The 16,045-nt window shown below is 45.0% G+C and overlaps 1 protein-coding gene across 3 annotated transcripts in view; it reads right to left on the bottom strand.

Annotated features, from left to right (window-relative positions):
• Positions 1-16,045, bottom strand: part of LOC138503097 (protein argonaute-4) — a 324,615-nt gene that overhangs the window by 31,390 nt on the left and 277,180 nt on the right. For all 3 annotated transcript variants that reach the window (XM_069622601.1, XM_069622603.1, XM_069622602.1), the window contains exon 17: positions 2,734-2,933. In XM_069622601.1, the coding sequence (XP_069478702.1) occupies positions 2,734-2,933 (200 nt within the window). The remainder of the gene's footprint in view (positions 1-2,733; positions 2,934-16,045) is intronic.

The following is a 16,045-nucleotide window of genomic DNA, read 5'->3' as shown; positions in this document are numbered from 1 at the left end:
ACGGGGTACCACATTCAGGGTGAATATTATGTCTTGCTCTTTTTAAACAAATGTTTTTTACCTTACACTTAGACACTAATGGAGTCCCCCTGTCTCTATTCTTAGGGAGACCTACCCCAGGCCCCAGATGAAGGCTCCAAGCCGAAACGTCTCTTCGACCAGCACCACAATACCTTACCTGGTCTCAACATCGTCCCTGATCTATCTCTAGACGTCGACCACCTGTTAGGTCACCCTCCAGCCTGGATACACATAACCCAAAGCTTTTCCATTTATTGCTCTTGCTATGATTGCTATGATTGTTATGTATGTCATGTATGCTTAACATTCTAATCACTAGTCACTTTAGGTGGTGGTTACACAGTGTTCTTTTATAAACACTTCTGTTCTGCAAATTTGCTTTGCCATAAACAGCTGTGGGAGGAAATATTAAGAAATCAACTGTATTTGCAAACTTCGTTTTTGTAATGGAATCTTTTGCAGCTCCCAACAGTTCTTTTTAACAATATACCTTTTCTTTTTATTGTTGCATGAATAACAAATGCATCCAACAGCAAAATAAATTTAAAAAAGCTGTCAGCTCAACATCCATTTGTGTCTTAAATTCCTTCTTGTACATTTTTTCACATTCAAAGTGTTTATGTACGAGTTTTGACATAATAGAAATGACCCAGGTCTACTTTTAGTGCATTAGCAGACCATAGTTAACGCCACACGTCAGGACATCCCCCCATTGTTGATCACACGAGCAACTAGACACAGGGGATACTAAGTAACCCCTCCAGCACTCTATTGTAAAATAGGGTGTGCTGGGTCTAGAATTTCAGGACTAAATGAAGTCAATTTCCCTCCACTGTTCTGGGAAACAGTAGTTGATCTCAGAGAAGTTATTTAAACCTTGGAAATCTGAAAGACTTCCCTGTGTCACTGCACTGAAGGTGCTTTGTGACAATTGGAAAAGATGATGCCTATGGAGTTGGTTAGACTCCATAACCAAAAAGAAAGTGTATAAAATCACATTAAAATAGTCCTCAAAATCCAGAAAAGTTGCTGTGGGTCTCTAACGTGGACGAAATTAGCACATTTTTGAGAATTCTCTTTAACAGTATCGGGGAGTGATTTCAACAAACCCGGCGGCTTTGTTGCGGATTTCGCCATCGCCGAAACCTTTGGCGCGGATGCGCTCTGAGGTATCTCAGACCTCTTATGGTGTTTGGTGCCGACGCCCTTTTGACTTAAATGCCTGGACCCATGCTTTATCGACTGCGGCGGGGAGGGTGGCCGATTATGGGGAAACATTCGACGGGCTCATTGGTGTCTCAGCCTTCCTGACGAGTCCATCAAAGAGGCTCAGCGTCAACCGAAGCACCAGCCGCCGAAATCTGCAGTCTTCGGCGTTGGTTCAGGAGTAGTCGTGGCTGAAGAATTGACGAATTTTAAAACGACCAACGGTTGTGGACAATGAAATCAAACTTTGCAATTTACGAGCTCTGCATAAGGCGACCAGCTAGCTGGGTGAAAAAAACAATCTAAGGGCCCTCAAAACGTGAGGGATTTTTGGTACACTACAAGTGACATTAGGGATAGTGTTACAAGCATGCCCATATCTACGTCCCCCTACCATTCTTGAAAGACAAGATGCAATACTCTGATTACCACTATATGTTAGACTATATGCACAGCATGTGATTCTGAGCAAATTCACAAGCATCTGAACTACATATTTATTATATAACTTTAAGTGTTTAATTGGATACCTGTATTTACTGATTTCATTGTACAACTGTACAGCTCACATTAATCTTAAGATAAGCCTGGCTGCTCAGTCACACTACCAACTGGTGTAGTACAAGCCTATATTAAAAGGTAAGTTACATAATACCAAGAAATAAGTCGTGTAATCCCACACCAGTTGGACTGCACTAATTCTTATATAACAAGGGCCCCCTACAAGGATCACCCTTCCTGAGACAGCCTTCACCACGCGCCTTGCTACCTTCAGCTGGTATGGCTATAGCTTCCAAAGTTGTCCTCGTCACTAAACAAGGTTGGCATCCTATATACATCTGCCCACCAGGACAGAGTATAGACATCCAGTCCCAACACATCATTTAAACACTTGACAGCGACAGAGTATGGGATAGCCGGTACATTCAAATATTTCCGGCAAAAGCAATTTCAACATTGAAGATCTGGTCATGGCTTTACTGAGTTTCAAACCTTGAGTCCCAGGAAGGCCATTACAGTTCATAACACGTGTTTACACTGTTTCCAGGAATATATCCTTGTAAAGGCTCACTGGACTTTAATCAAGGCCTTTGTTCCAAGATCACAACATAGCTCCAGCCAGTGATGTACAGAAAATGGAAGTATGGCCTGATCATAAAAGCAGAATTCATGGCACATTTGGGACATCATGGTTTGGGAATCTTGAGGAATCCCAGGGACACATGCAGAGCCAACTACTAGTGAGAGCCTGAATTAGGACTGGGTGTGAGTGGAGGAGTTGGGTGGAAGAAAAAAGTTAACCAAAAGGTGGGAAACAAACCAAAAAACAAACATCAAGTGACCCACAGAGGCATTTTAGGACTTTCATCCAAACACAGCTTCTATGCAAATACCATCCAGTTACTGGACTTCACCAACAGAAAAAACGAAATCATCATGACCAACATTAACACTACACATGCAACATCACCATGCATAGAGAACCCAAAGTGGAGCAGGCATTACCTGTCATGATCCTTGTCCACAAGGTGATATCTGGCCCTAAACGCCACCAGCCTGGCATAATAGGCTGGAGCCGGAATGGAGACGGAGCGCGTGCAGCGCACATACGTGTGGCACAGCTGGTACGTCAGAAGCTGTAGTTCATCCGCAGTAAAACAGTTATCATCCCACAAGACTTGGTAATGAGAGGGCCGGCTTGTTCCCTGTAGAAAGCGAAACAATCATGGAGACACTGTTAGGACAGTTTTTCTTAAATCCACCCAGGGGCTTCATGGAACTATACCTTGGGCAATACAGAAACTCCAACTCTTAGTATAAGGTTGTACCACCTGAGATGTTGGTAGCAATGACAGCAGCCAGGCTCATCTTATATAATATTACTCACCGTAATAGTATTTCTGATGCTTGTATCTGCTTAGATTCACATGCTATGCAGAGGCAGAGATCTAGTGGAAGCTGCAAAGTATTCATTGTGTTTTTCGAAGGGAGGTCGACAGCGTGTGCCAGTAATAATATCACTGATGTGACGTCTACTGTACCCATAGTCCTTGACACATCGAGGTCACACAATGTTTTGTTTCTGACATGAGGTTGCATGTAGTGTAGCGCGAGTACAGGTGTATGAAAGCAGATGCGTTTTGGGAAAAGCTCAGATAAACATCCATGCACTGTCTACTCCGAAGGGAGGGCGCATGTGAATCCAAGCAGATGCAAGCATCAGAAATATGATTATGGTGAGTAATGTATCCCTTCTGAAGCTTGTGGAATCTGCTTACATCACATGCTATGCAAAGATTAGCGAGCAGTGTTAGGAGAAGGTGGTGGGTTCAGAGAAGGTCCAGCGGTAAATAGATGTTTTAGAACTACGCTTGTCCAGCTTGGGTATCTGCTTTAGAATGTGTGCCAATGTAGTAGTGCTGAGTGAAAGTGTATACTGAGCTCCATGTAGCTGCTTTGCAAATGGTGTCCAGCTGGACATTTGCTTTAAAGGCCAAAGTACCTCCTGTACCCTTTGTGGAGTGAGCTCTTGGTGTGAAAGGCAGCGTTTTGCTTGATGTGTAACAGCTGTCTGCATCGGACTATCCATCTGGAGATGGCAATTTTGGAAATGCAGTCTCCTCTTCTGCCTGGTGCTATGGAGACAAACAGTTGGGTTTTTTTCTGAGCGGTCTGGTCACATAGTAAAGGACCGCCCGCCTTATATCTAGTGTATGGAGTTTGTTCTCAGATGAGCTAGTTGGGTTCTGAAAGAAAACATTAAATGTGGAAATAAACTTAAAGAAAATCTAGGGTGTGTTCTAAATACCAATTTGTCCACGTGGATGACAAAGAATGGGTTTTGCACCGACAATGCTTGAAGTTGACTGACTCTTCTTATAGAGTTTATAGCCACCAAGAGCAGTCGTATATGGAAGTGTTTAAGACTGGACTTATGCATAGGCTCAAAGGGGGAGGGGTGTCCCATGAGCTTTGAAAGTACTACGTTGAGATCCCAGCCTGGCGGTAGGTTTGAAATCGGAGGGTGTAGTCTTTTTACTTCCTCCATAAATGCCTTAATGACAGGAACTTTCCACCATGATATTTTATTGTGAGAGATGATGTATGCTGATAAAGTCGCCAGGTGATCCTTCTAGCGTTAAAAACTAACCGAGTCTAGCAAGTGGAGCATCTAATAAAGAATGTGGGATGAGTACATTCTATGGGGTTTATTTGTGGAGACTGGCAACAAATGACAAATCTCCACTTGTCGAAATAAGTCTCTGGTGTTTGGTTTACAAGCCTCCTTTAGGATATGCATACACCTTTGAGGTAGATAAAGACGTCCAAACTATGATCACAAGAGCCATGCTGCCAGGTTCAATGAGTGAGGTTGCGGGTGTAATGTTGTTCCCCCGTGCTGGTATAGAAGATTGGTCTGGCACAGGAGCTTGAAGGGAATCGCACACCGTGTTAGGCAAAGTTTGTATGCAGTACCCTTTAGGACCACCACATACAATTAGGACTACAGGTGTAAGCAAAACGAACCTTTGGTATAAGTCTGTACTACACAGTTTTGTGGTAGCCTTGCTGAGCAGCCAGGCTCATCTCAAGAGGGCATGTGAGCTGTAAGGGTGCTACACAGAGGTCTATAATTACATGTATTCAAATAGACTCTTATACTCAAGGTTTCTTGGTAAAACACTTATTTTATTTCACAGTCGGTTATAAAACACTCACTAGAAGGAGGCAATCTATATCATACAAATATATTTCAGTGCTTCACAATATCAGGTTCTGAGGTATGTAGACTACTTTGAAGGAGGAGCAAAAGGGCATAAGTAAATAAAACAAATATTACAGTTACTCTTAAACAGTGAAAATAGTTTAATCCCCAGAGGAGTGGATTCAATGAATATTGTTTAGGCCAAAGTCAATGGACTAAAGACGTGTATAAGATAAAGCAGTTCTGGAAGTTAATCAGTAAATTATTTGCCAAAGTTTTCAGAAGTAGTTCGTAAAAGAAAGCTTCATATGTTGGGTCACAAGCCGACTAGGCCTGCAAGTTGCCAAAGTTTCAAGCACTTTCGCAGTGAGAGGCAAGTTCTCTCGGTCGGGTTTTAACAGTACCTTACAATGAAGAAAAAGATGCAGCTGAAGAAGTCTGTTTCTGGCAGTTCCCGCAGATCTCGCGGGTCCCGAGCCTCAGTCGTGGGGACAAGCGAGGATGTCAGGGGACTCCTGCACTGCACAGGGACTGGTCAAAAAGCTGGCAAAGGCAAATCTTCAATTCTGGTACCTGTCAAGCACACAAACTGGTGTCCTCCCTGGCCATTTGGTTTCCTGCAGCACTCTGAGGAAAAAACAACCAGCTCCGAGAATGGTATCCATGTGGTTTACGAGTGGATTGGTCCCACCAACTCAAAGGGAGAAGTCGTCCTTGAAGGGCTTCTCTATCGAGATTAACTTGGCAATTCGAACCTGCAGCAGGGCTTCACTGGGCAAACCAGCGGCCCAGGAGTTGCACCAGCCGTCCTCTTCCAGCTCGTCTTTGGTTTTTTCATTCCAGTGGTAGACTGCCTTCCAAGCCAAGAGACTCGCCTTTTAAACAGTTTTCTCCCATTCATTACAGCCTTCAGTCCTGAAGCCCGCCAATGGTGTAGGAACAAACGGACCAAACCTGGTTTGGCCCACAGAGAAACTCTAGAAGGAACTTTCCAAAAAGAAATGGCAAAAAGAGGACCGGGACCCATTTAAACAAAAGGAGGCTCAGATGCCATCTTGAAAAACAAGGCTCCCGCGATTTAACGCAACTGGTGTTTGCGGTTGGGAAAAATAATGGTAGTTCGTTGTAAAACAACTGCCACCAGCCATTTCGAGAGGAAAGGGTAGCATTTGACTGCTACATGATGTTCTAGACATAGGGGATACTAAGTAACCACTCCAGCACTCTATGGTTAATATGGTGTGTGCTGGGTCTAGTAATTTGGAAAGACTAGTAAAGTCAATTTCACTTTACTTTCTCTGAGAAACAGTAGCTTATCCCAAAGAAGGTATTTAAACCTTGGGACAGCCTAAAAGGCTTCCCTGCGTCACTGTACTGAGGGTGCTGTGACACACGAAAAGATGATGCCCATGGAGTTGTCTAAAACTCCACAATCAAAGAACACACTAGTAAAACACACATCAAAATACATGAGTGGGAAAAAAGGCTCACACTCCAGGTATAACAAATGAAGTCCTCAAAATCCAGCAAAGTTGCTGGAGGTCTCCAAGGTGAAGGGAATTAGCACATGTATGAGACTTACCCCCAACACCGCCAGCTTGCGCAGATGTGGCTGACATGGTTGTCTTGCCCACATGGGAGCAACTATGATAAGCATTTGTATTTTGTATTTTATTTATTTGTATAGCGCACAAGGCCCAAGGGCAACTAGGCGCATATCTTAAGGCACAAAGGTACATGAAATGGCATGAATGCAGTTACCGGCAAATACCTATTAAAATCACAGGCAGACAAGTGCAGGCAGTACAAGTTGTCGAGCAAGGTGGGATCCGGCCAGTGGCTTAAGGTGGTGATAGGTCATATGTAGAGTATATCCAGAGCTTGGCTTTATGTTTGAAGGGTAGGGGAGGGCAAGGTTCTGAGATGGGCAGTGAGTTCCATAATTTGGCCGCCATGACTGGGAAGCCGACACCACCGGCTGTCTGTAAGTTGTATCTGGGTATCGTGAGGCAGTATGCTTGGGCAGATCGGATTGTCTGTGAGGGGGTGTACTGACAGAAGCGGGCGGCTAGGTATGTGTGGGGCCTGATTATTTACACATTTGTGCATAAGGGTCAGTGATTTGAGTGATATTCTTTGGGCAACAGAAAGCCAGTGTAGGCTCTTCCTAGTGTCGGAGATGTGTGCCGATCTGGGGGATGTTAAGGGCTGATCTAATAGCTGTCATGATGCCTACCTCTAAGGAGCCAGGCCGGGCCCAGCAACCCCAGAGGCAGACATCATTTTCCCCAGGGAAGTCTCAGCGGGCCCAAGTCGGGGCCCTTTGGACTCAGTCATGGCGCCTTAGGCGCCAGGCTCATAGCGGACCCCAGTCCTCATAGAAGAGGATATGTGTTTAAGTGCTTGGGTGCACACTTACCTGATGCAGACCTTGCTGCTTCATCCAGGCCCTCTTGAGGCCTGAATGGGACTACTTAACCTGTAGGACTACTTCACCACCCGGGTGTGGTCGGGGAAGGATACATACCTGATTGGTGGAAGGATACATACCAGGAACTTCTTCCAAGGCTATTTAAACCCCACCCGAACAGCCACACATGTTTCGCGTTGTTCTGCACCTAGCAGCTGGACGCTCACCGTGTCAGCTCCTGCATCCTGACTTCAGCCACGCCTGCCAGCACCATGGAACACCTGCAAGGGGAGAAAGGAAGAGAATAGGAGAAGAAAAGCCCTTACCTGCTAAATCTGCATCCCAGAGTCATTTCTCCAACGGCCCTGAAAAGGAAGACATCATTTTAAAGGCATTTTGTTTCGATCGCTGCAGCGCTGTTTTTTTACTCACCTTTGCAAGGCGCTTCCATCTTCAGCAGCGATCTTCCGGATTCAGCTACGCCCCGGCGCCTAGAGGAAAAAAGACAAGAACAAAGGTGAGAGGGAGAAAAGGAATAAGGAAAGCTCAGTTTCCTTTTAAGTCTTACCTGTTGGATTATTCCCACTGCATTTCGGGTCCTGCCGCTTCCTGGCATCTCCAGACCCCGGCCCCTATGGGGAAAAAAGACAAAGACATTGAATGAGCGAATGCAAAGACATTACCTGAGCGCTCATCCAGAACTGTTTCACTTCGGGTCGGCGCCATATCTCCAGCACTCCGAACCCCGGCCCCTAAGGGGAAAAAGACATAAGCATTAGCGCTTGCTGCAATTAGACAACGAACATTATTATTAAGCTTGAACTTTTGAACAGAACTTTTACAGCGCCTTACCTGAACAGTCAAGCTTACCTGAACTCCCATCAATCCTCAATCCAGTGAAGTAACTGGGTTTCAACGCGCCCCTGCATCAGAAGCAGGATGGAGAGCTCATCCTTCCAAACCCTAAGGTGAGGCTTCACGGGGAATCGTGGAGGAGGTATCGTGGAGGGTTGGAAGGGAGTGGGAGGCTTGAGCATTGTTCCACAGTTGGTAATACTCCCTTTTCACGCACAGGAGGGTATCCAACGAGCCAGGGAAGCCAGAATAGAGGGGCCCTTCCCTTCCTGTCCATCTTCAGAGTTCTGCGCCTTCGACGCCGCGCCTCCGTGGGAACCAGGTGAGCGTTACAATAGCATTGTTTTGGGTGATCGGTAGTTTGTTGAGATTACGTTGGTTGGTCCCTTGATAGAGAGCATTGCAGTAATCAAGTTTAGACATAACCAATGTCCTGGCAAGAAGGATGCAGTTCTGGGTAGAGAGGAATGGGCGGCAAGCTGTGATCAACTTACATGTGTAAGTCGAGGCAGCGGCAACAGCATTAGTTTGTCGATTGAGGGAAGAGTGTAGAATCAAGGTAAATTCCTAAGGTTTTAGTCTCTTTGGCCACTTTGATGACATTACCATCGATATTGAAGGCACTGACCAACGGGTCAAGTTTATTAAGTCTTTGTTGGGTGCCAAGGATGAGGAGCTTTGTCTTGTCATTAAGACAGAGGTCGTGTTACGCCATCCAGGCTTGGACAACTTGGTAGATGTTGTTCAGCGCTTTGGAGTCAACATTGTAGTCACCAGTGATTAGGATGAGTATCTGGGTGTCATCAGCATAGTTGGTGTAGGTGACACCCAGATAGTCAAGCACATCAACCAGGGGTTTGGTAAATACATTGTAGAGAGTGGGAGATACACACAACTCTTGAGGAACTCCGCAGGGGACCAGAGATGGATCAGCAGATGAGGTGGGTGTGGATACTCATGTTCTGTTGTCCAGGAAGGAGCTAATCCAGTTGGTGGCCTTTTCCGAAAAGTGGCCAGCTGATTTCAAATGTTGGCATAGGATTTGGTGATTGACCAAATCGAAGGCTGCAGACAGGTCCAGATGTAGGAGGGCAAGTTTGCCTTTATCTTTAGGTCCTCTATTTGCGTTTTAAGATCTAATAGGGCCGTTTCTGTCCCATGCTTAGGTCTGAAGCCCGATTGTCTTGTGCCTAGTTGGTTGTTGGTCTCCAAGTACTTCTGTATCTGAAGGTAGGCAGCTCTATCTATGATTTTTAGAACTAATGGGATTGTAGTGATGGGTCTGAAATTGGTAGGTATGGATGGATCCAATGTAGGTTTTTTCAGCAGTGGGATGACCCAGGCATCCTTCAGATAGTTAGGGACAATTCCAGAGTGAAATGACGAGTTGATAAATGAGGTAATGAAAGGGACATGGTCATGAGCAGACTCCTTGACGATAGGTGCAGGGCAAGAGTCACCTTGGCAGTTGGAAGGTTTAAGGTTACTGATGATTTTTTCAACCTCTGGGATGGGGAGAGGTGTAAAGTTGAAAGAATACAGTCAAACTTCAATTAATTTTTTGGACATCACCCTCTATATCGATAACAATACCATCTGTACAACATTGTACACCAAACCTACATCTGTCAACAGTCTACTACATGCCTCAAGTAGCCACCCCAAACACATCATCTACAATATACCTTATGGTGAAATACTAAGGGTCAAAAGAAACTGTTCAAAAATTGATGATTTCAAACAGAAAGCAACATCCACAATGAGCAAATTCATCTCCAGAGGATACCCAACCAAACTTAACAAAAACAGCTACCAGAAATCTTCAACTAGGACCAGACAATCGTTGTTACAAGTAAGACCCAAAATCAACAAAACTGATCGATCCACACAGAACCATCAATTTTACCACGAACTACAGTTCAAACAATTCAATCATTCGGAAAATTCTTAGCAAATACTGGAACATTCTCAAATCAGATTCTGACCTTACAACGATTCTGGAAGTCAAACCTACCATCACCTTCAAGAAAGCAAGTAATCTCAAAAAGATGCTTAGTCCGTCACATTTTGAGTTGAAATATCCTGATGAAAAATCTACCACACAAACCATGTGGCTTCAAAAACCTATTAAAGGCTATTACAAATGCGGTCAATGCTCCATGTGCCAATATGCAGAAAATGGTAAAACAACCGTCATCAAACCAAATGGCACCAACTTCACTATACAACAGCTGATCAATTGCAATAGTCAATTTGTTATATATATCATCCAGTGCGTATGTAAAAAATTATACATTGGGAGCACGATCAGAAAACTCAAGACAAGAATCAGTGAACATATCAGGGCCATTACCAACAGAGATACAAGATCACCAATAGCCAATCATTTCACAGAATCACATCAACCCTCTCAGATCAGTCAAATAAAATTCTATGGAATAGTAAAATTGAAACCTGCCCCAAGAGGAGGGAATCTACAACTAAGACTTCGACAACAAGAAGCAAGATGGATTTGTTTGGACACCTGCCATACAGGTCTTAACACAGACCAGGAGATATGTCATTTTTTGTAAATCATAATAAGAGGTACTTACCTCTATATTATTATATAAATTTTGCAACAAATATAAGGCTACAGGAACATTAGAATTTGATCGAGCAAACATGGCGCTCTTAAAAACACAAACAACCATTAGATGCGTGCGCGTGACGTCATTACGTGATGCAACGTGCGTATGACGTCATTCCGCACGCGACACACGTATGACGTCACTCCGCACGCAACTCTATGTGAAACCCATTCACAATATGTAGAGTCCACTGACCACAACAGACAGCATCGAGAGAGCGAGGAAAACACCTTCCATATGGTAAGCAAGGCCTTTTATAACCATTTACAATTTTTAACTCTTAGGAAACTTGGCATTCAGACTAACTATGTTGTTTTGAACAGCATTAAAGCTCAAAGTCCGCACAAGCAAACTTAGATACCAAACCAAACCGTACTGTTCCAAGGTAACATATGAGTCCATTCACATTGTTGACTTCCAGGAATCAGTCGTACATGAGGACAATACTGAACTATTGAAGCATAACAAATAAGGATGTTTATGATCATTTTTTGGAAAGTACCTTTGACCTAGAGATACAAATATAAATTAGATGCTCTTCACTCTTTCAGACCAAACCGGATGGAATTAATAACATCACCTACAATAAAGGAACCATCATGTATATGAACAAGATTTGATATTTAGTTGTAAGTATCTAATTCAACATTGACTGTATAAACGTCAACATAAGATACTTTGTTCAAAATTGCCCTTTTTTTTTCTCCCACTTTTTTCCTCTCAGATCCTTTCATTTGTCTATCTACCCCTAAATTCCTCCTGAAGAACCGCCATAACCATGTGGCGGAGAAACACGTGTTGAGGATAATACTGCCTAGTGAATTCAACTAGGGCTTCGCAATTTTCAAGCAACAACGTGGGACACAGTAACTTAGTGAACTTAACTAAAAACTTTAAACCAATTTAAATTTTGAATTTTTTGTCTCTCCATCAACTTATATGTTATGTTCATGATGTAAAATGAATCCTTTTTGTTCATAGTACAATTGAATTCTCAATAAAAATGACAATTGGAACTTAAAAACGAGCAAGTTTCTACATTAAAACACTTAATTTTGGAGAAGCGCTAGAGGAGGGCTCTTCTTCGTTTTAGCTTTGTCCAAGCCCAGGTCAACCTCTGTGGCATCCCTCCATATTCAATTTTGCTACACTCCTCCATCAGAGCGCCAACACTGTTCCAAAGGTTGAAAAAGTTTTTCTAAAGTTGAAAGGAGGCTGGGTGAAGGTGGTGGTGGTTTTAGGTGCTGGGAGTTTGGTGGGGAGGGAGATTTGTTTGGCATCAATTTTGGCTTGTAGGGTGGTAATTTTGGAAAGGAGAGCGTTTTGGATGTTAACGCACCATGAGCTATCTTTGATGCATGTATCTGGTATGGGCGCAGGGGATTCTAGTTCTTTGAGGATTTTGAATAGCTCCTTCGTGTTGGATTCAGCTTGCGAGATGAGCAGGTTGTAAGACCAGGCGCCATTCATCCAATACCCCGCCCCTGCCTCCCACCAGCATAGGCACTAGCCAACCGGACGCTTAAAATCCTTAGCGGTCGGGCAGCCACACTGCCCGACAACCCCTGCGGCTAAGGGCCCGAGGCAAAGGGCGACTCCTACATTGGTGGCTCCGAGACGTGTCCGCAGGGGAAGCAAAGGAAGCCAACAGACACCAACAAAACTAAGTGTGGCATGGGTGGGTTGTAGAGCAATGACTACTCCAGAAAGCCCTCGCCACTCTACCTTACATCTCCATAACGTAGACTGCCATAGTCTTACAACATGCACACTTAGAGATTAGTGACCACCAGTCCAAATCCACCCTTGGCAGGACTGTAAATGTTGCATTGCATCACGCACTAACATACTAGCCAATGGTAACTAGGGCTACACCTATAGAGAATGGTCAAGAATAGCCTGCGTCACATCTAGATAGAAAGGTGAATGTTAGCATGTGCCACACTTCGATGGAATCCTTAGCCTTAACTTGCGTCACATCTAGACAAAAAATGTGAATGTTAGAACACTAAAATGAAACTGAACGATAAGTGCAACACTAGAATGGAATCGTGCTCACTAGCCTGCCTCATATCTAGACAGAAAATTGAAAAATAGTTAGCGCCACACTCCGATGTATGATCGCAGGCATCACACCTAGACATAATTGCAAGGACAGCAATGCCAACTAACCAATCCACTAACAATTTCATCCCTCTGCATTCACCTCTCAAACTCTAACCAAACACAACCACAAGCCTAAACCGCACAAACTTCACTACACTGCAACAAAACAAACCGCACATAGACTTGCACAACAGTACACAGCGACCATCAACCGTATAACCTCAAGCCCAGTCAACGGACCCACTGGGCTGAGGCTGCCAATAGCACATCACTGTTATCTTGCACTTTTCCAGCTCATTCCCACTAACTCACCCCCCCATCCCTCTTTCAGAGCCGCCAGAGCGCCAGGGGACCACTCCGGTGGTGATAGTGTTAAAGGATATTTGTGCCGTGCACCAACATTGTACGTCTCTTTTTTGCCTGTATGATCGCTTCCTTGTAGTTAAGGGATGCGATGAGGAGGTTGTCTTTGTTGGAAGCACAGGGGAGGCTTTTCCAGAGTGTTTCCGCCTTACTTTTTTCTTTAAGCAGGGCTCTAAATTGTGGAGTGAACCACTAGTTCAGGGGAGCACGTTTAGCTTTCCTAAGTTTGAGAGGGGCTATGAGTCAATACCTTTGAGCAGGGTAAGGGTTCATTAAGACTGTGGGGTCATTGTGAGATGTGGCACAATTGTTCAGAATGGGTAGGATAAGCGGGAGTAGCTTGTCCCTAGTGATATCCTTTTTATTCCTGGTGGGAATAGAAGGTGCTATAGTAGGTTTGGTACTAGGATTGGAGGCTGGTAGGTGGAAGATAATGATGTGGTGATCAGACCAGGCGTGTAGGTTCAAGGATGTGTTGAAAGCCTAAATTAGATACGATACTAGCAACTTCAGTGGCCATGGGATCCTTAGGGTCCGATAGTCCCAGGTTAAGGTCCCCTAATAACAGCACTCGTGAGTTGGACTTGCTGTTGTAGGATGGATGCGATATCCTCTGCGAAGGAAGTGAGGGGGCCTGGTGGTCTGTAAATGAGGTGTAGTGATGCTGTATTGGTGGGCGATAATGAGAGTTTCACAGATAGAGATTCAGTCGACCTGTATTGGGTGTTGGGGATAAGTCTCATGTTGAGGTTGTCCCCCTGTATGAATGCGACGCCACCTCCTTTGGAGAGGTTGGATTGGCGGTCGTTTATGATTATAGATTAGCCATCAGGGATGGCGAGGGCCAAGATAGGGCCGGAGGCAGCATGTAGCCAAGTTTCTGTGATGGCGATGAAGTCAAGGTTCTGGGTGGCGAGAAGGTCAGCGAAATCCAAGGCATGGGCAGTGAGGGATCTGGCATTGATAAGGGCTCCCTTAAGTTCTTTGGTGGGGGGAGTTATGGGGAGTTCTGGTGAGGTCTGTGTGGATGGCTGAGAACTGGTGGTGTGATGGGGATGAGCACAGTGTATGCGAGGCAGTCTGGATCTGAGTCTGGCATTCCTAAGTGGGAGTGCGCAAGGTTGATTGGGTGTGGGTTTAGTGGTGAAATGTTGGCGCCATAGCGCAGGGTCATTGAGGTAGGGGTTGGGGGAGTGGTTAGAGAGGGGGTTGGTCAGGGAGTTATTAGTATGTATGATGGTAAGGGGGTTGGGCAGTGGTGTTGTGCTGAAGAGCATGGTGGAAGAGTATGTGCTAGTGAGGTGGTAGGGGATGCTAATGGTGCTGACGGGGTGTGGTGGGTGAAATGTGCCATAGCTGGGTACCCAGAGATGACTAGGAGGAAGAGGAGAATAATAGTCACGGCAGGCTGGGGCAGCATGTCCACAATGTTAGAGAGATTCAAATAAGGCGTGCAAGAACCAGCGCGGGAATAGGAAGGAAACCAATAGAAGGGGCAGTTCTGATATGGCACAGATTAACTATGTCAATTGAAGTGGTGAGTCAAGCAAGGCACAATCGAATAGTACATAGAACAAGTGAAGCTGACATTAGCTGAATGGAATGGCATCTAAGGCCAGGTGAGCGCAAACCAAGGTGTGGGCACATCAAGTATGGCACATCAAGTATGGCACATCAAGTAAGGCAAATCTGTTACCCTTTCTACAATGAGAGGATTAGTGCACTCTACAATATTATTGCTTTAAAAGATGGGCTACAATAGTCTAAAACATACTTTAAACATTTTTAATGACAGTTCCTATGTAAAAGCTTTGAGCAAACGAGGCTCAAAGCGTTTACATGGGAGCGTCCATTCTGCCATTTCAGGCAGCCTCCTCAGCTCTGCCCTGGCGGCACTAAACAAGCAACAAAAGCCCCCTACTGAGAGCTTTTGCTTACTGCAGCCAGAGCAGAGCTGCCTTCACTTTCATTTTTTGTTTTTCAGTGCTCTCCAAGCCCAGGGAAGCACAGAAAACGTAAAATGAAGGCAAAAAGCAAAGGCGCGGCAATCACAAAGTTGTTGTATTTGTGATTGCTGTGGTTGGAAAACCATGGAAATCATAAATACAAGAACATATTTATGACTGTAGCGGCTTTCACGTGGAGTCTCCTGGGCTCCCCCAGCCCTGAGGGAGCCCAGGAGACTTCAAGCGAAAGCCACCTTAGTGAGAAACACTGCGGCATTTCAAAACGCATCTGTGTTTCTGCCTGCAGTGGTTTTCACTTTGAGTCTCCTGGGCTCCCACTGAATGAAGAATCCAAAGAGAAAAACTGGAAGAGAAGTTTGCTGCACCCTCCTGGAACATTGGTTTGCCTGGTGAAGCCCTGCTGCAGTGCTGAAGCTCCAAATTTCGTATCGACTGGAGAAGCCCGGAACAGAAGACTTCTTCCCTCGGGTTGGTGGGACCAACCGACCCAAAGACGAACTTGACTGGAACCCCTCTCCCTGCTGGCTGTACTTCATTGCTGCTGCTGGAACCAAGTGCCAGGGGACAAGAACCCCAGGTACACGTGCATCTTCTTTAAGCCGGGCACGAGATCCAGGAAGATCCTAAGGACTCTCAAAACAGGACGACCTGAGCCACCTCAACAGAGTTGGACCCCAGAAGCAAGGGGAGCACACAAGGTGCCCAAGAACCATGGTGGTGCCACCGACCAGTAGCTGAAACCGCAAAGTGCCGCTGATTTGGAAAGAGCCCATTGCTGCCA

The sequence above is a fragment of the Ambystoma mexicanum genome, chromosome 11, assembly GCF_040938575.1.
Source record: "Ambystoma mexicanum isolate Mex_15411 chromosome 11, UKY_AmexF1_1, whole genome shotgun sequence".
NCBI classification, from domain to species: Eukaryota; Metazoa; Chordata; class Amphibia; order Caudata; family Ambystomatidae; genus Ambystoma; species Ambystoma mexicanum.
Note: the sequence above shows the minus strand (reverse complement) of the source record. Positions and strands in the feature narration are given on the sequence as shown.